Below are 16,119 nucleotides of genomic sequence, written 5' to 3'. Positions count from 1 at the left end.
AAAGTCTCCACATTTTAAATGCAGTCTGGGGGATTAATACTTTGTTGCATGACATTTTCTTCTTTTTCTATAACCTTTTATTTAAAGTTCATTTTTTTTATAAAATTTTTTTTAATGTTTATTTTTTGTTGAGGCAGAGAGAGAGAGAGTGCGAACAAGGGAGGGGCAGAGAGATAGGGAGACACAGAATCCCCAAAGCAGGCTCTAGGCTCTGAGCTGTAAGCACAGAGCCTGATGTGGGGCTTGAACCCACAAATCATGAGATTATGACCTGAGCTGAAGTCGGATGCTTAACCAACTGAGCCACCCAGGTGCCCTGTTTATTTTGAGAGAGAGCATGCATCAGCACAGAGACCACTTGAGGTCCTCTGTCCCCCTCTCTCTGCCCTTTCCCTGCTCATGTTGGCTTTCTCTCTCTCAAAAATAAATAAACATTGCACCACCTGGGTGAGTCAGTTGGTTGAGCATCTGACTTCAGCTCAGGTCATGATCTCATGGTTTGTGAGTTTGAGTCCCACGTTGGGCTCTGTGCTGACAGCTCAGAGCCTGGACCCTGCTTCAGATTCTGTGTCTTCCCCCTCTCTGCCCCTCCCATGATCATGCTCTGTCTCTCTCTGTCTCTCAATGATATATAAATGTTAAAAAAATTTTAATAATAAAAACAAATAAATAAACATTAAAACATTTTTTTAAATAAAAGAATAACTGTTTGGGGCACCTTGGTGGCTCAGTTGGTTAAGCTTCTGACTTTGGCTCAGTGATTTCGAGCCTTGCAATGGGCTCTGTGCTGACAGCTCAGAGCCTGGAGCCTGCTTTGGATTCTGTGTGTCTCTCTCTGCCCCTCCCCTGCTCACACTCTGTCTCTGTCTGTCTCTCAAAAATAAACATTAAAAAAAAAAAGAATAACTGTTTGAAAAAATGATGTAAAAAATGATGATATAAAACAATTTTATTTATTTATTTATTTATTTTTAATATTTTATTGTCAATTGTGATGGTGGAGGGCACTTGAGGGGAAGAGCACTGGGTGTTGTATGGAAAACAATTTGACAATAAAACAATTTTAAAGGGAAGAAAATCCTATGTGTTCATATCATCCAAATACATCTACTATTATATATAATTTTGTTTTTATATATTTATTTTCATATACTACTTTTTGGTTTTGTTTACATGTATAAATATATAATTTCACTTAGTGTTAAGACCACTGTATTTTCTGACTTCTAAATCTATAATACATACCTCTCCCTATGTCTACATAGATATCATTCCATCACCTCTTAAATTCAGAATTTCCTTTTCTTTCACAATTACAAATTTATATATTCTGATATCAGGCAATGTCTTTTAAAAATAATTTTCAGGGGTGCCTGCATGGCTCAGTTGGTTAAATGTCAAGCTCTTGGTTTTGGCTCAGGTTGTGATCTCATGGTTCGTGAGTTTGAGCCCCACATCTGGGTCCAAACTATCAGTGCAGAGACCTGCTTAAGATTCTCTCTCTGTCTCTCTCAAATAAACTTAATAACAAACAAACATACAAACAATTTTCAGTTAAGTATTCTAATTTTACGTCTGTAGAGTAAGAATCTGAGTGAGTTTATTTACTCAAAACGATTTTTACCAAAAAAATTAATAATCAAAAAAATTTCCTAAATACTGATCCTTACCTGGTATTATGGTTATCCTTAAAGACTGTTATATTCTACTGCTAAACTGTTTAAATTATTAAATTTACTATTACCAAAAAACTTAACGAATAGAATTTTGTCTTTTAAGATTTGAGTTCACTGCCATCTGCCACTACCTCAGTTACCTTCTTTTTTCCTCTTGGAAAAAAGAGGTTTTCATTTTTAGATTTTCTGCAATATTGGCTTTGAAGGTTGGAAAGCATATTGAAATGAAAAGTCAATGCAAAATTTTCTTTTTAATACCTGCATGTATTATCAGAATTGTTTTCACCAAATGAGCAGTTATAACTTTTATTAAGAAATAGAGAGTAGTAAATGTTAAGCATAGATTTCTCTTACATTTATGTTGCATTATTACTTCATGCTACTCTGTAGGTTACTTGCTTGGCATATCTTGTATTTTTAAGATTTCTCCTTCCTTCCCTCCTTTAGCCTGTACCTCCTTCCATGAATATTTAGAAGCAGCTTCTATAATTCAGAAACTGTGCTAAGTGTGGGGAACAACACTGCTCTGACCTCAAGTAGCTAGCAGTCTGGCACGGAATACAAGTAATACAGATAACAAGCTACAAAATGCTCCCTGGATGCTGCCAGGTATGCTGTGGGAGCACACAGACTGGAAGCACAGAAAGGCATGGCACTTCCTACTTCCGTAGGAAGTAATCTGCAAGGAGAGGTGAGAAGGAGTAGATCTGTGAGATGAACTGAAGGTTTGAGAGGTGGAGACAGGGAGGAGCATATGTGAAGGCCTGGAAGCAACAAAAAAGGCATTTAGAGGATGGGCTGGAGGACAGAGTGCAGAGGACAGAGGACACAGATGATGCTAATTAGGTAAGTGGAGGTCAAATCCTGAATAACAATAATGATCATAACGGTGATGGTGATGTCTATTTCCAGGTACAGTTGTACTTTTTATGTATTTACTAATTGTCTTCTATGAGGTAGGTGTTATTATTACCTCCACTTTACAGAAGGCCTTGCACATATGCTATGCTAAAGATCTTCATGAACTATTGAATGGTTTGAGAGACCAAATATATAAACAGACACTGGCCAGACTACATATGGCAGAACTCTAGCCTCTAATCTCTGCAGCATCCAAACCCAGGGGCAATTTGCTCAGGGTGGTCAGAATTTGGCAATGACTGCCAGATTCTGCCAGATTCCCTATTTTCTTGCCCTTCATATTGCTACATAGGACCAAATAGAGAAAGCCCAATATGCTTCCCAAATCTATCACATAAAATGCCCTGTTTGTAGCTAGCCCACCTCCAGCTTCCCTGTGGCAACAGCCTCCAACAGGGGCATACCAGAAGCTCTCCCTTTTTTTCACTACAAAGCTTCCCTGCCTGCCTTGGAGTGTCTGCCACATGTAAGTAATGCTGGCTGACTTTCTAGGTAGCAAGCTCTGTATATTAAATAGTCCCTGCTTATCCTCACTAGCGTGGTCTTTGTTTATTTCCACAGACTTTAAGCAGAGGAGTATAACAATCAAAAGGAAATTCTGTTTGCTGAGTAGAGACTGAACTGGAAAGGTCTAGGCTGAACTGGAAAGGAAGGAGGAGACATCCGTAACTGGAGGCCTTAACTAAGGTACTGGCAACCCAGGCAGACAACAGGGAATGGAGTGAAACACATCAGGAGGTAGAATCAGTGGGACTTAAGGAGTGATTCGGTTTGGTGGGAGAGAGAAGAAACGGTGATGCTGCTGCTGGGCTCAAGGAACTACAGCAGTGGCACCTTCTGCTGAGACAGGGAAGCTGAAGGAGGAGGCCTGTGTTAAGGCTGGAGATGAGTTAAATTGAAGGGCAGAGATTTCCAAATTAGAGACTTAAAGTAATAATTGGAAGAGTTTGGGTAAATGAGATCACATAGCAGAATGAAGCAAAAGAGGACATGCAGATGTAAATATCAAAATAAGTCCTGTTAACGTCTTAAGATGTTTATGGAGAATTGTAAAAACATTTAACAAAACATTTTAAGGTCAAGTTTAATAAACTGTTTTGAAGAAAAGTAGACTTCTACTTCCAGTTAAAGGATAAACTTTTTTTCCCATTTTACCAAGGGACATGTCAAAGGGGAGAAGTCCTGCTCATTTGATACACCGTTATCAGAAAAGGAACTAACATTTACTGTGGTCCTTTTATGTCCCTGTCACTTTATATATATATTTTCCTACGTAGGCTCCATGCCCAACATGGAGCTTAAACTCACAACCCTGAAATCAAGAGATACAGCCTCTATCAACAGAGCCAGGCAGGCACCCCACCTGCATTTTTTAAACTTAAGTAGTCCTCAACTTTGCCATATAAAGTTGGTGAAACTGAGGCCCTGAGACCTAGCTTGTTAAGGTCGCATAGCCAGTACCTGGGCCAGCAGGTCTGTCTGATGATGCAGGAGTGCTGGTTCTTTGCACCTTAGTTCTCCAACTTCTCAACTGACCAGAAGGGTTATTTCTAGCAATTAACCCACAACCAGGGTAGGCAATTTTAAGGACACAGGGCATGGCACATTACATACAGTGGCAGGATAGGACATCAACTAGAAGACTGTGGAGGTTCTCAAAGGGAGAGAAAATTTGGGCAAGGACACTCATGATACCTATGCAAGCCATGTAATCACAATTTATTTATTCCAAAAACATTTTTGAGCACTTACACTGTGTCAGAAATTGTTCTAGTTGCTAAGGAGAGCATATTGCGTAAAACACAAAGTCTCCTGCTTTCCTATGACATCAGTATGTTTTCTTTTGCACAGAAAAGAAAACCATCAAAAAAAAAAAACCCAAAAAGGCAGCCTACTGAATGGAAAAGATATTTGCAAATGATATATCTGATAAAGGGTTAATGTCCAAAATATATAAAGAACTTCTACAACTCAACAGCAAAAAAAAAAAAAAAAAAAAAAGGAAAGAAAGAAAGAAAAAGGAAAAAATCCTATTAAAAAATGTGCGGGGGGGGGGGTGCCTGGGTGGCTCAGTCAGTCCTTTGGCTCAAGTCATGATCTAAAGGTTTGTGGGTTTGAGCTCTGTGTCAGGCTCTGTGATGATAGCTAAGAGCCTGGAACCTGCTTCAGATTCTGTGTCTCCCTCTCTCCTGCTCCTCCCTGGCTCATACTCATGCTCTGTCTCTCTCTCTCAAAAATATATAAACATTACAAATTTCTTTAGTTAAAAAAATGCAGAAGACCTAAATAGATACATTTCTAAAGAAGACATATAAATGACCGACAGATCTATGAAAAGATGCTGAACATCATTAGTCATCAGGGAAATACAAATCAAAACCACAGTGAGTGATCACCTTATTCCTGTCAGAATGGCAAAAAAAAAAAAAAAAAAAAAAAAAAAAAAGACAAGAAATTACAAGTGCTGGTTAGGATGTAGAGAAAAAGGAATCCTTGTACACTGACGGTGAGAGTGTAAATTGGTACAATATGGAGGTTCGGCAAAAAGTTAAAATATAAGAACTATCATATGATAGTTCTGGGAGATTATGGGGGACACCAAAGGAAAAGATTACACTACTGGGAATTTGCCCAAAGAAAACACAAACACTAATCTGAAATGATATATGCACCCCTATGTTTATTGTAGCATTATTTACAATAGCCGAGATATGGAAGCAGCCTAAGTTCCACTGATAGACAAATGGATAAAGAAGATGTGGTATATAAATGTAATGGAATATCACACAGCCATAAAAAAGGAAGAGATTATGCCATTTGTGATGCATAATCACAGGGATGCACCTAGAAGTATTATGCTAAATGAAATAAATTAGACTGAGAAAGACAAAAAGCATATGATTTTACTCATATGTGGAATCTAACAAAAACCAAATGAATAGGGGCATCTAGATGGGCAGTTGGTGAAGTGTCTGCCTTTAGCTCAGGTCATGATCTTACAATTCATGGGTTTGAAACCCACGTTGGGCTCTGTACTGACAGCTCAGAGCCTGGAGCCTGGAGATTGCTTTGAATTCTGTGTCTGTCTCTCTCTCTCTGCCCCTCGCTGTCTCTGTGTCTGTTTCTGTCTGTCTCTCTCTCTCTCCCCAAAATAAAAAGATGAAAAAATAAAACAAATGAATAAACCAACAGATAAAAAGCAGAATCAGACCTATAAATACAGGGAACTGATGGTTGCCAGTGGAGAGAAGGCGGGTGAGGGAAGGGATAGGCAAAATGGGCAAAGGGAAGTAGGAGATACTGGCATCCAGTTCTGGAATGAATAAGTCACAGGGATGAAAGGTACAGCATAGAGAATATAATCATTGATACTGTAACAGCACTGTGTGATGGCAGATGGTAGCTACACTTGTGGTGAGCACAGCATAATGTACAAACTTGTCAAATCACTATGTTGTACACTTGAAACTAATGTAATATCATATGTCAACTATAATCAAATAAAAATACTTTTTAATGTTAATTTTTGAGAGAGAGTGAGCAAGCGAGCAAGCAGGGGCAGAGGAAGGGCAGAGAAAGGGAGACACAGAATCTGAAGCAAGCTCCAGGCTCTGAGCTGGTAGCACAGAGCCTGACCAGTGTCTCCAACTCAAAGACCGTGAGATCATGACCTGAGGCACAGTTGGACACTTAACTGACTGAGGCACCCAGGTGCCCCACAAATAAAAAAATTTTTAAGTGAATTAATATGCTTTAGAGGAAACAAAATCACTGTTACATAGTTTACTTCAGGACGATAATGCTTTAGAGGAAAGGAAGTAGGAAGTGCGAAGATGCTTAAGCAGAAGTCAGCAAAGGACTTACAGAAGGTAACATTTTGGCAAAATCTTGAAGGAGGTATGAAAAATAGGGAAAAATTTCCAGGCAATGGGCCCACCAACTGCATAGGACCTTAGGCAGGGGTATAAAATATACCCAGCATGGTTGAAGAGAGGCCAGGAGTCCAGAGGGGAACACAAATGGCTTTGTAAGTTATTTATATGGACTTAATTCCTACTCTGAGCTCAGAATCAGGGAGGGAAGGACACATAATATATCAAGATATATAGTACTTGAACGAGTAGCAATGGCATCACCTGGAAACCTGTTAGAAAAGCAGAATCCAGGGCTTCTCTCCAGCCCTACAGAATCATAATCTTGCATCTTGATAAGATCACCAGGTGTCCCACATGCATATTAAAGTTGGAGAAGCATTTCTAGAGGACTTCCAATTCTTTAGAATGAGAACATTAAAACAAATAGGAAATTGGGGCACCTAGGTGGCTCAGTCAGTTAGGCATCTGACCGTTGATTTCTGCTCAGGTAATGGTCTCATCGTTTGTGGGTTTGAGCCCTGCCTTGGGGTCTACCCTAATAGCATGGAGGCTACTTCATTTCTCTTTCCCCCTGCCTCTGGTCCTCCCCCGCTCAGGCTCGCTTGCTTGCTTTCTCTCTCTCTCTCTCTCTCACTCACTCTCTCTCTCTCAAAATAAATAAATAATTTTAAAAATAGGAAATAGATAAAGGCAACCAATTTGTGATTTCAAGCACAGGATGGAGCTGGCTTAAAGGACTGAGGTAAACTCTCCAAAATCCCTTTTAGCTACCAGTATATACTGTCTCTCAAGTGCTCCAAGAGTTCCAGGAGTCTTTCCTCTACTGGTCTGAGACAGAGGTCTAAAAGATTATCATTTAGTCTAGACGGCTAGACCCCAAAGAAACAGAGTAACTCTCAGTTAACTTCTCGTGGCCTCATTTGTAAAGACCACAAACAATATTCAAAAAGGCTGAGTGATCATTTCTCCCAGCACTCCTCCAGTGCTTTAAAAATATTAATGCTTCTACAAGTACTTATTAACAGGTTAGGAACTTCAGTTAATACAAAAAGAGTTCTACCTGGAAGCCAACCCAAGGCTCTGTAAGGAGGGGTAACAATGAAAGAAAAAGGAAAAAAGAAAGGCAAAAAGGAGAAAAACATGCACATATATACACAGATTTACTAGTTTTGCTTTACTTAATATGCTGTCAACTATTTTGGCTTTGGCCTGTTAAAAGTATTTCCCCTTTTTTCTTTTTAACCCATGCTAGCCTGCCTCATATAACTTTGCCACTGTCCCTGGTCCTTGCCACCTTTTTTACACCGAGTGAAGGAACAAGAGCCATCAAATACCAAATTCACCTACTTCTCAATTGTCCTCAGTGCCTGGGAGATGGCGGTATCCTTGAGCCTTGCAGCCTTGGGAGTGGAGAGCTGCTGCTCCCGAAAGTCCTAACACCCTCTCCTCATGCAGAAGTGCTGTTGCTCCGCAGTTACAACAGTGCGAATGTCAGAATCCTCAGGGAGCTCAATCCTATTCCAAAGAAGAGGTCCCCAGTCAACTGGCCACTCCCAAGGAACTCTCCAAGGTTCCAAGATGTGGACATAGGAGACAGGGTTCCTGACGCAGCCTGAGACTTGCAAAACCTCAACAGGCATTCCCTCAGTGACCCCACGTCATTAGTGTGAAGAGGTAGGGTAGGATTCCTCCATAGAATACACGTTTTAGCGTTTGACCAATACTCTCTAGAGAGGAGCAATGGAGCCCTAGTAAGAAACAAATGACGTGGAGTTTCTCAACACTTAGCCACACGAATGGAGATCCAGCCGTGGGTTCCGAAGTGAAATATCTCAACAGACCAGACCAGGAAGAATTAATTTTGTATTCATAACAAAAATAAACTTAAAACCAAATAAAAGTAAAATAAATCCTGTTCTCTCTCCATTCACTCCGACTCCATAACCAGCTTCCAATTTCATATGAAAATGAGGCTACTTTCTAATTTTAACAGATTTTCCTTCCCTCCAGGTGTAGGTTTTAAAGTGGGGAGATAATTTAAACACAAGGGAATTTACGCCTATGTCAAGAACATCACTTGGTAACAGGTATCTCCGTACAAACCCCTTGCCAACAAAATGCTTATTAAATCCATTATTTTGTTACGAACGTGTCCTTCTCCCCCAGGCCCTTCGTGGTCAGTTTTCGAAGAAGAGTGGCAAAACCTTGCTTATTCTGTTTAGTGGGATGCTTCAGGAGAACCTTGAGCCACATGTCCCCAGACAGGTTGGTTGACGACAGCTGGACCCTCCCTCAGGCGTCGCAGTTCTCGGAAGGAAGGGCGTTGCGTTGGGAACGTCAGTCCCGCGGGTTCAGACTGTTTTCACTGCGGGCCCCACTTCCGCCCTTTGCTGCCCCCAGGCCTCTCACCGCCTCCAGATCTCAACTCCCCTCCACACTTGCCAAAGCACAGACACCCGACCATACCTGCACATCCGCGTCCTCCGTCACCACCCCGACCACCGGGATTTGGTGAGGGCTGCTGGACCTCTTCCTGCGGCCCTGTTCTGGGACCTCGGAGGTCCCCTCGGCCTCCGATACGGACATGGCTTAAGTGGCGGAAGGAGGGTCGGGAGGGGGACGGGTCCTCCTGTCCTACACAGTTCCCCTTACCGCAGGATCGAAAAAGACCCCGCCACCAAGAAGGGAAGGCCACAAGAGAGCTGCTGGAAAAGCCCCGGGGTTCCAGCAGTGGCCTCGGCCACCACGTCGCCACCCGCATCAAGCCGCCGCAGCCCACCCGCGGACTTGGGCTTCAGCCTCCTGGCCGGTTGTTAACAAGCCAGAGCGTTGCTAGGGGCGGGGCCAGGGACGGCCCAAGTGCAGGCTCTTACGGAAGCCTGAGGAGCCAAACTACCCCAAACCCTAAAGGTACGTCCGCGCCCCCAGTAGCTCAGTTTGGTCGCTCGTGTGAGGGAGGCGGGAGTAGACGACCTCGGGACGTGCGTGGCAGTAGCGTGTTAGCTTGGCCTCTGTGTCTCAGTCTTGCTAATTAGCGTTGGGCTTTAAAAAAAAAAGCGTGAGTGGGTGGAGAGAAGAGGGGGAGATGTGCGTTTTATGAGTGATGGATGATGGCTACGTAGTGTAAGAAGTGGAGCAGTTTATCTCACCTCAGAGAAAAACCAGTGTCACCTACATTCCCTGCCTTTTACCTCTTCTGTACTTTAGTGGCTCTTCCAGATAGTTAAATAACAAGGCATTGTACACAGTGTTAGAAGCTTTTGAGTCAAATCATGGAATCTAGAGCAAGTTAATCCCTGGAAACCCCACTTTGCCACTTTTCTCGTAAATTTTTAACTTTTCTCAGCGATAGGATTGCTGTTGACAGAATGAGAGGTAGTTTGCAAATTGGCACTTTGCACATAAGTACCCAGGTAAATGGTCAAGATTATCATTATCTTTATTATTACTGTTTTCTATCCATTGTATTCTAATAACACAAGTAGGATTACGACTTTAATGGAAAGCTGCTTTTGATCATCGTCAGTTTAACTTACTGGCCCCAAAGGCCATGGCTATGAAAACATCTTAAAATCTTAAAATCCTTTAAACCTTTTCATCTTTTTTTTAGACTGCAGAAACTCTTCAAGATTCATATGTGAGGTTTTATATTATCTATAAAGTTTATGGCCTTAAAAGTTACAGATAAAAATTCCATGAAAATAAATTTCACTTCATCTCTTAGCATTTCTCTCCTCATTTGTAGAGTAAGCTGGTTGATCAGTCATTTCTAAGATTCTTTAACCAGTTCAAACCCTGAATGACATTTCCAGCAGCACAAATAAAAAGAAATGGAAAAACTAGATTGGGTATGGCAGCACTTGATGTAAATCATAGCCAAAGAAATCAAGCTTTGAGTATTTCTAGTCTCCGTTTCCTCACTTCTTCCACTTTCCTCATCCCACATCCCCTGAAAGTGCCCTGCGGTCACCACCTCTTGTGATCAAAGTCTGTGGACCCTTTCCTGTCCTCCTCTTGTTGTACTTATCTCTAGTATTTCTCCCCATCTTGAAAATCCCTTACCTAGACTTCAGCTCTCTTTGTGTTTCCCTTTAATCTTTACTGATTGGTGTTTTTAGAGCTCCTCAAAGGCCTTACACCTAGAGGTGGGTTCAGTGGGTGTAAGGTTGCTATTACTCCAGGACAGTGTAAAGGTTGAGTAAAGTGTATTAACATGAGCTAATTGCTGTTGCACATTCCAAGTAAACTATATCAAAAGGAGATTGAAATCACTTGAGTAACCACAATGGAATCCTGTGAGAATGGCACCCAAAAGGAAGATACTAGCGGAGAGCTGACATTTGGATGATTTGTTTATCTTTTGTGTATTGAGTCTGACATCTCTGGATGAGGAAAGAGGAAGAGTAGGGACTGTGGGAAAAAGGAAGTTTCCACTTAAAGCAGAACTTATCTGGGAGTTATCAACTGACTGTGGTGTTTCAGCACAATAGGCTAAATCTAGTAAGAGTCCATAAACCTCAGTGACTGGAAAGTCACACTCTCCTCACTGAACTTAATTGCAGACACTTTCTTAACAATTGAACAAAAGGATTTTTATTTTACGAAAATTGTTTACAAATCTATATTCATTCTGTCCTATATACACAGTACCAGTTTCCAATGCTTAAAGAGCATGAGTCCTGTGAACTCTCCCTTTCAAGCATTTAAAATCTTCTAGAAAGGGATTCCCTTACCTAGGAAACTAATGGATTCAGCTTTGTAATTTTTTTTCTCTAATGGATTTATTTTTGTTTTTAAATTTTTTAATGTTTTATTTTATTTTTGAGAGAGAGAGAGAGAGAGAGAGAGAGAGAGAGAGAGAGACAGAATGTGAGCAGTGGAGGGGCACAGAGGGAGACACAGAATCTGAAATAGGCTCCAGGCTCTGAGCTGTCAGCCCAGAGTTTGTCATGGGGCTCAATCCCACAAATCACAAGATCATGACTTGAGCATAAATCAGAAACAACCAACCGAGCCACCCAGGTGCCCCTAATGGTATTTGTTTTATTATTTGACAAGTGAGAGGAAACCACGATGGAAGTCCCAACACCCCACATGCAAGCCATCTTGAGTGAATTATTTATTGTTTCACAAAGGTTCCAAGCTTCTTCCAGCATAACCTTTGTACAAGGGACTGTCATCAAATGTCTAGCTCCCTATGAAACTCAGCTTATGTCATTTTGGGGGGAACTTTCTTTACATCCTTTCTTAGATGCCACTTTGTCATTATGATTTTGTACTCACCACATACTTAATGGTGTTTATTGACTCAGCTGTCCAACCTCTTCCTTCTAGAGACTTTTGAAATCAAGGAGAGTCACTTCCCCAGATTTGCACCCCAAACCCTCAGCATAGTATCTAGAGTAGTGTTTCGGAAAGCTTAGCATGAATCAGAATACTCTGGAAAACTAATTAAAACCGACTCCCAAGGGGCGCCTAGGTGGCTCAGTTGGTTAGGCCTCCAACTTTGGCTCTGGTCAGATCGCACGTTAGTGGGTTCGAGCCCCGCATTGGGCTCTTTGCTGACAGCTCAGAACCTAGAACCTGCTTTTGGCTCTGTGTCTCCTTCTTTCTCTGCCCCTCCCCCTCTCATTCTCTGTCTCTCTCTGTATCAAAAATAAATAAAACATTAAAACCAACTCCCTGAACCATACCTCAAGAGTCAGCTTCAGTTAAACCTGGTTGAGTTCCAAGGGTTTGCATGTATAACAAGTTCTTAAGAGATGTTATGCTGCTGGTCTGGCTAATGGTACTCAATAAGTGTACATTAAAGATTTCAACGATTATAAATTGGTTTTTAAATTTAATTGAAGCCAAATTAAAGCATTTCATAAGTTACCCAGAGTAAGGTACACTCTAAGTCCTTGCTACTCTAAATGGGCCCTTGAACTACCTGCATAGGCATTACTTAGGGGCTTGTTAGCAATGTAGAAGTTCTGGCCCCAGGATGGTCCTGCTGAATCAGAATATCCATTTTAACCAGATTGCCAGGTGATTAGTATGCATATTGAAATTGAGAAGCACTAGTCTAGCGTGTATGTGTATGTATTTTCATTAATATTGTTTTGGAGTGGTTTTAATGATCTCCATAAAATTGGCTTTCACTGAATATTCCATCTGTATTTTCCATGTCCTTTGTTTTCTTACTGGTGATATTTGTTTTTCTTTTTGTTAAGTGCACAAAGCTAAGCTTTTAAAAAGCTCCAATTGTTTATATTAGGTAATGGATTTAAATATTTTTTGATGTTTTATTTACTTTTGAGAGACACAGAGAGAGACTGAGCACAAGTAGGGGAGGGGCAGAGAGAGAGGGAGACAGAATCTGAAGCAAGCTCCAGGCTCTGAGCTGTCAGTACAGAGCCTGATGTGGGGCTCACACTCATGATCTGTGAGATCATGACCTGAGCCGAAGTCAGATGCTCAACCGACTAAGCCACCCAGGTGCCCCAGTAATGGATTTAAGTTTAACTATTCACTGAACCTTTTTAAAAATAGACTTTTTTGAAGGCTGTAAGTTAAGAGTACAGGACATTTTGACACCAAAACACAGAAGGATGTAATTGTAAAATGACTGGCTATTGAAATGGTAAATTATCTCAGCAAAAAGATAAAGTAATAGTAGAGAAATGTATGAAAAATAAATTATGGAGAATAGAAATGTTTCAGTCTGATAACAATTTTGCAGAATTAAGCATCTGTTTAGTTACAAATTGTAATTCCTTAAAAGCAGCTATAGACTGAAGATCACTTTGACATTTTAATGATATGTACATTTTTTACTTTTAAAATAAAACTAAATATATTTTTATGTTTATTATTTTTGGTTCTAGTTCAGATTTTATTTTTTTCATTTTTCAAGTTTTTATTTAAATTCTGGTTAACATATAGTATAGTATTGATCTTTGAAGTAGAATTTAGTGATTCATCACATATATAACACCCAGGGTTCATCACAAGAGGCCTCCTTAACACCCATCACCCATTTAGCCCATCCCCCACCCACCTTTCTCCATCAACCGCTTCTTTTCTATCATTAAGAGTCTCTCTTATGGTTTGCCTCCTTCTCTTTTTTTCCCCTATGTTCATCTGTTTAGTTTCTTAAATTCCACACATGAGCGAAATCATATGGTATTTGTCTTTCTCTTACTTTTAGTGTAATACACCAAACTTCATCCATGTTGTTATGAATGGCAAGATTTCATTCTTTTTGATGATTGATATTCTACTTTATATATATACCACTTCTTCTTTATCCATTCATCAATCAATGGATATTTGGGCTCTTTCCATAATTTGGCTATTGCCGATAATGCTGCTTTAAACATTGGGGTACATGAGCCCCTTTGAAATCAGTATTTTTGTATCTTTTGGGTAAATACCGGGTAGTGCAGTTGCTGGGTCATAGGGTAGCTCTATTTTCAACTTTTTGAGGAACCTCCATACTGTTTCCCCAAGTGGCTATACCAGTTTGCATTCCCACCAAAACTATCTTTTGAACATAGATATTTTTTCAGATACTTGTTTGCATACTGCCTAATTAGCAATGTTTAGTAAAATTGTAATTAGTCAGCACAACTTAAGAATGTTTCTAATAAGTATTTTAGGTTACATATGAATTTGGTAGTCTCTAAATAATGCCAGATGTTCCAAATGTTCAAACAAATGTTATTCCTTTATGATTTGGAGTAATTTATTTTAAATAGAATTTTTATGGCACATAAGAAATGTAATTAAGAGTATAGTCTTAGTAGGTTAGCTTTAGGGGAATTATGTAACAGAAAAACATATAAAGCCCGAATTTCACCTACTTCAGTGTTTTCAAAAATCTTTTAGTTTGTGACAAAAACAGAGCTTACCAGAGAAACAAAAGTAATTACCTCTTTCCAACAGAATCATTAGTGCCAATTTGGGAGTAATAAATACAGGGGACAGAATCAAAAGTAAAATATCAGCCACCTCTGAAGTCAACCATTCTAATAAAAAATGTACTAATAATCCAAACTGCAAGCGACTTCTAAATAGGAAGGTAGGAGCTATTCATACTTAATGGAGAAACTAAATAAATGGTAATATGTAAATGAGATGAATTTATGGAGTGATTTGTGGCTGATCAAAACTTCAGTCTCATGAGTTAGGATTCCATGAAATGAAAATGTTCTCAAGCTTTTAGAACTAAAAACTATTATGTTCACAAGGTGGGAGAGGGGGGGATTAGAATATAGTACTCCCTGGATAGAACAGTCTTTATTGTGGAGCAAGATTAATCAGACAAGTTTATCCCAATGACATTATTCAAGGTTTACAACTGACTTGACTTGCTCGGATTCCTTGGACTCTATTAATTTGCTAGGACTGCCAAGACAAATACCACAGACCACGTGGCTTACACAACAGAAATTTTATTTCCTTAGTCTGGAGGCTAGAAGTCCCTGATTAAGGTGTTCAAGATTGGTGTCATTCTTGAGACCTCTCTGCTTGGTGTGTAGATGGACATTTTGTCCCTTTATCATTACATGGTCTTTCCCTTTTAATGTTTATTTTGAGAGAGAGAGACAGAGAATGTGGCGGGGAGGGACAGAGAAGGGGAGAGAGAATCCCAAGAAGGCTCTCCTGTCAGCACAGAGCCCAATGTGGGGCTTCTTCTTAGGAACCATGAGTTCATGCATGACCTGAGCAGAAATCAAGAGTCAGAGGCTTAACCAACTGAGCCACCCAGGTGCCCTTTTATCTCCTTTTAAGGATACCAGTTATCCTTGGACTAGGGCCCACCCATATGACCTCATTTTACCTCAATTACCTTTAAAGGCCCTATGAATTAATATGAATTTTAAGGGGATTTAATTCATTCTGTAACAGATCCCAACATACTTTGGGTTATAACTTGAATTCTTATAAAGAACAAATTAAAGAATAGAATATGCTTAGTTAAGGCAATACTGGTATTCTTACCTATAGGTCACTGATGATTTCTCACGGAAATGACAAATGACTATTCTGATTTAACAATCACTGTACATTTGATCCACATGAATCTGCCCCTAGATGTGTCCACTTTCAGAGCTCTCAACCTATCTGGATTTTGAGCCTGTAGGGCCCTATGCCTGACTTTGTCAAAATCATTTATGTTGTGTCACATTTTCCATTTGAAGAATCCACTACCAAGGTTAATTTGCTAGCCTAGCTTCCTTAAAGCCTGCCTTAATCATTCAACACTTACCTGCTGCCACTTTATTAGGGGGCGTTCTCTTTGGGAAGCAGGTGAGGGGAAAGAAATTGAGGCAGGCAAATGGGAAGCAGGTGAGGGGAAAGAAATTGAGGCAGGCAAATATAGGTGTTGAGCTGGCCATAGCTTTGTAACAAATACAATTAATTGCTCAGTGTTTTATGTTTTCATGGAGGTCTTAAGCATTGTTGCACTGTGGAACAGCTAGCTTACCTGGGGGAAAGGAAGGGAGAATTTATCCACCAGCTCCCTCTTGTATTGCATCTCTAGTCCTCAGGTAGGGTTGCCAGATTTAACAAAAAAAAGTCCCATGCAATTGTAATATAAATTATTCATTGTTTGTCTGCATTTAAAATTTAACCGTCTTGTATTTTACCTGGCAACC

General features: G+C 40.2%; 1 protein-coding gene across 1 annotated transcript in view; it reads right to left on the bottom strand.

Moving 5' to 3' along the window:
- Positions 1 to 9,284, bottom strand: part of CFAP69 (cilia and flagella associated protein 69) — a 63,654-nt gene extending 54,370 nt beyond the window's left edge. Inside the window, exon 1 of the mRNA XM_029957015.1 lies at positions 8,939 to 9,284. Coding sequence (XP_029812875.1) covers positions 8,939 to 9,058 — 120 coding nt within the window. The 5' untranslated portion in view covers positions 9,059 to 9,284. The remainder of the gene's footprint in view (positions 1 to 8,938) is intronic.
- Between the last annotated feature and the right edge of the window lie 6,835 nt (positions 9,285 to 16,119).

The sequence above is a fragment of the Suricata suricatta genome, chromosome 2, assembly GCF_006229205.1.
Source record: "Suricata suricatta isolate VVHF042 chromosome 2, meerkat_22Aug2017_6uvM2_HiC, whole genome shotgun sequence".
Taxonomy (NCBI): domain Eukaryota; kingdom Metazoa; phylum Chordata; class Mammalia; order Carnivora; family Herpestidae; genus Suricata; species Suricata suricatta.
This window is presented reverse-complemented; position numbering and strand designations above follow the sequence as displayed.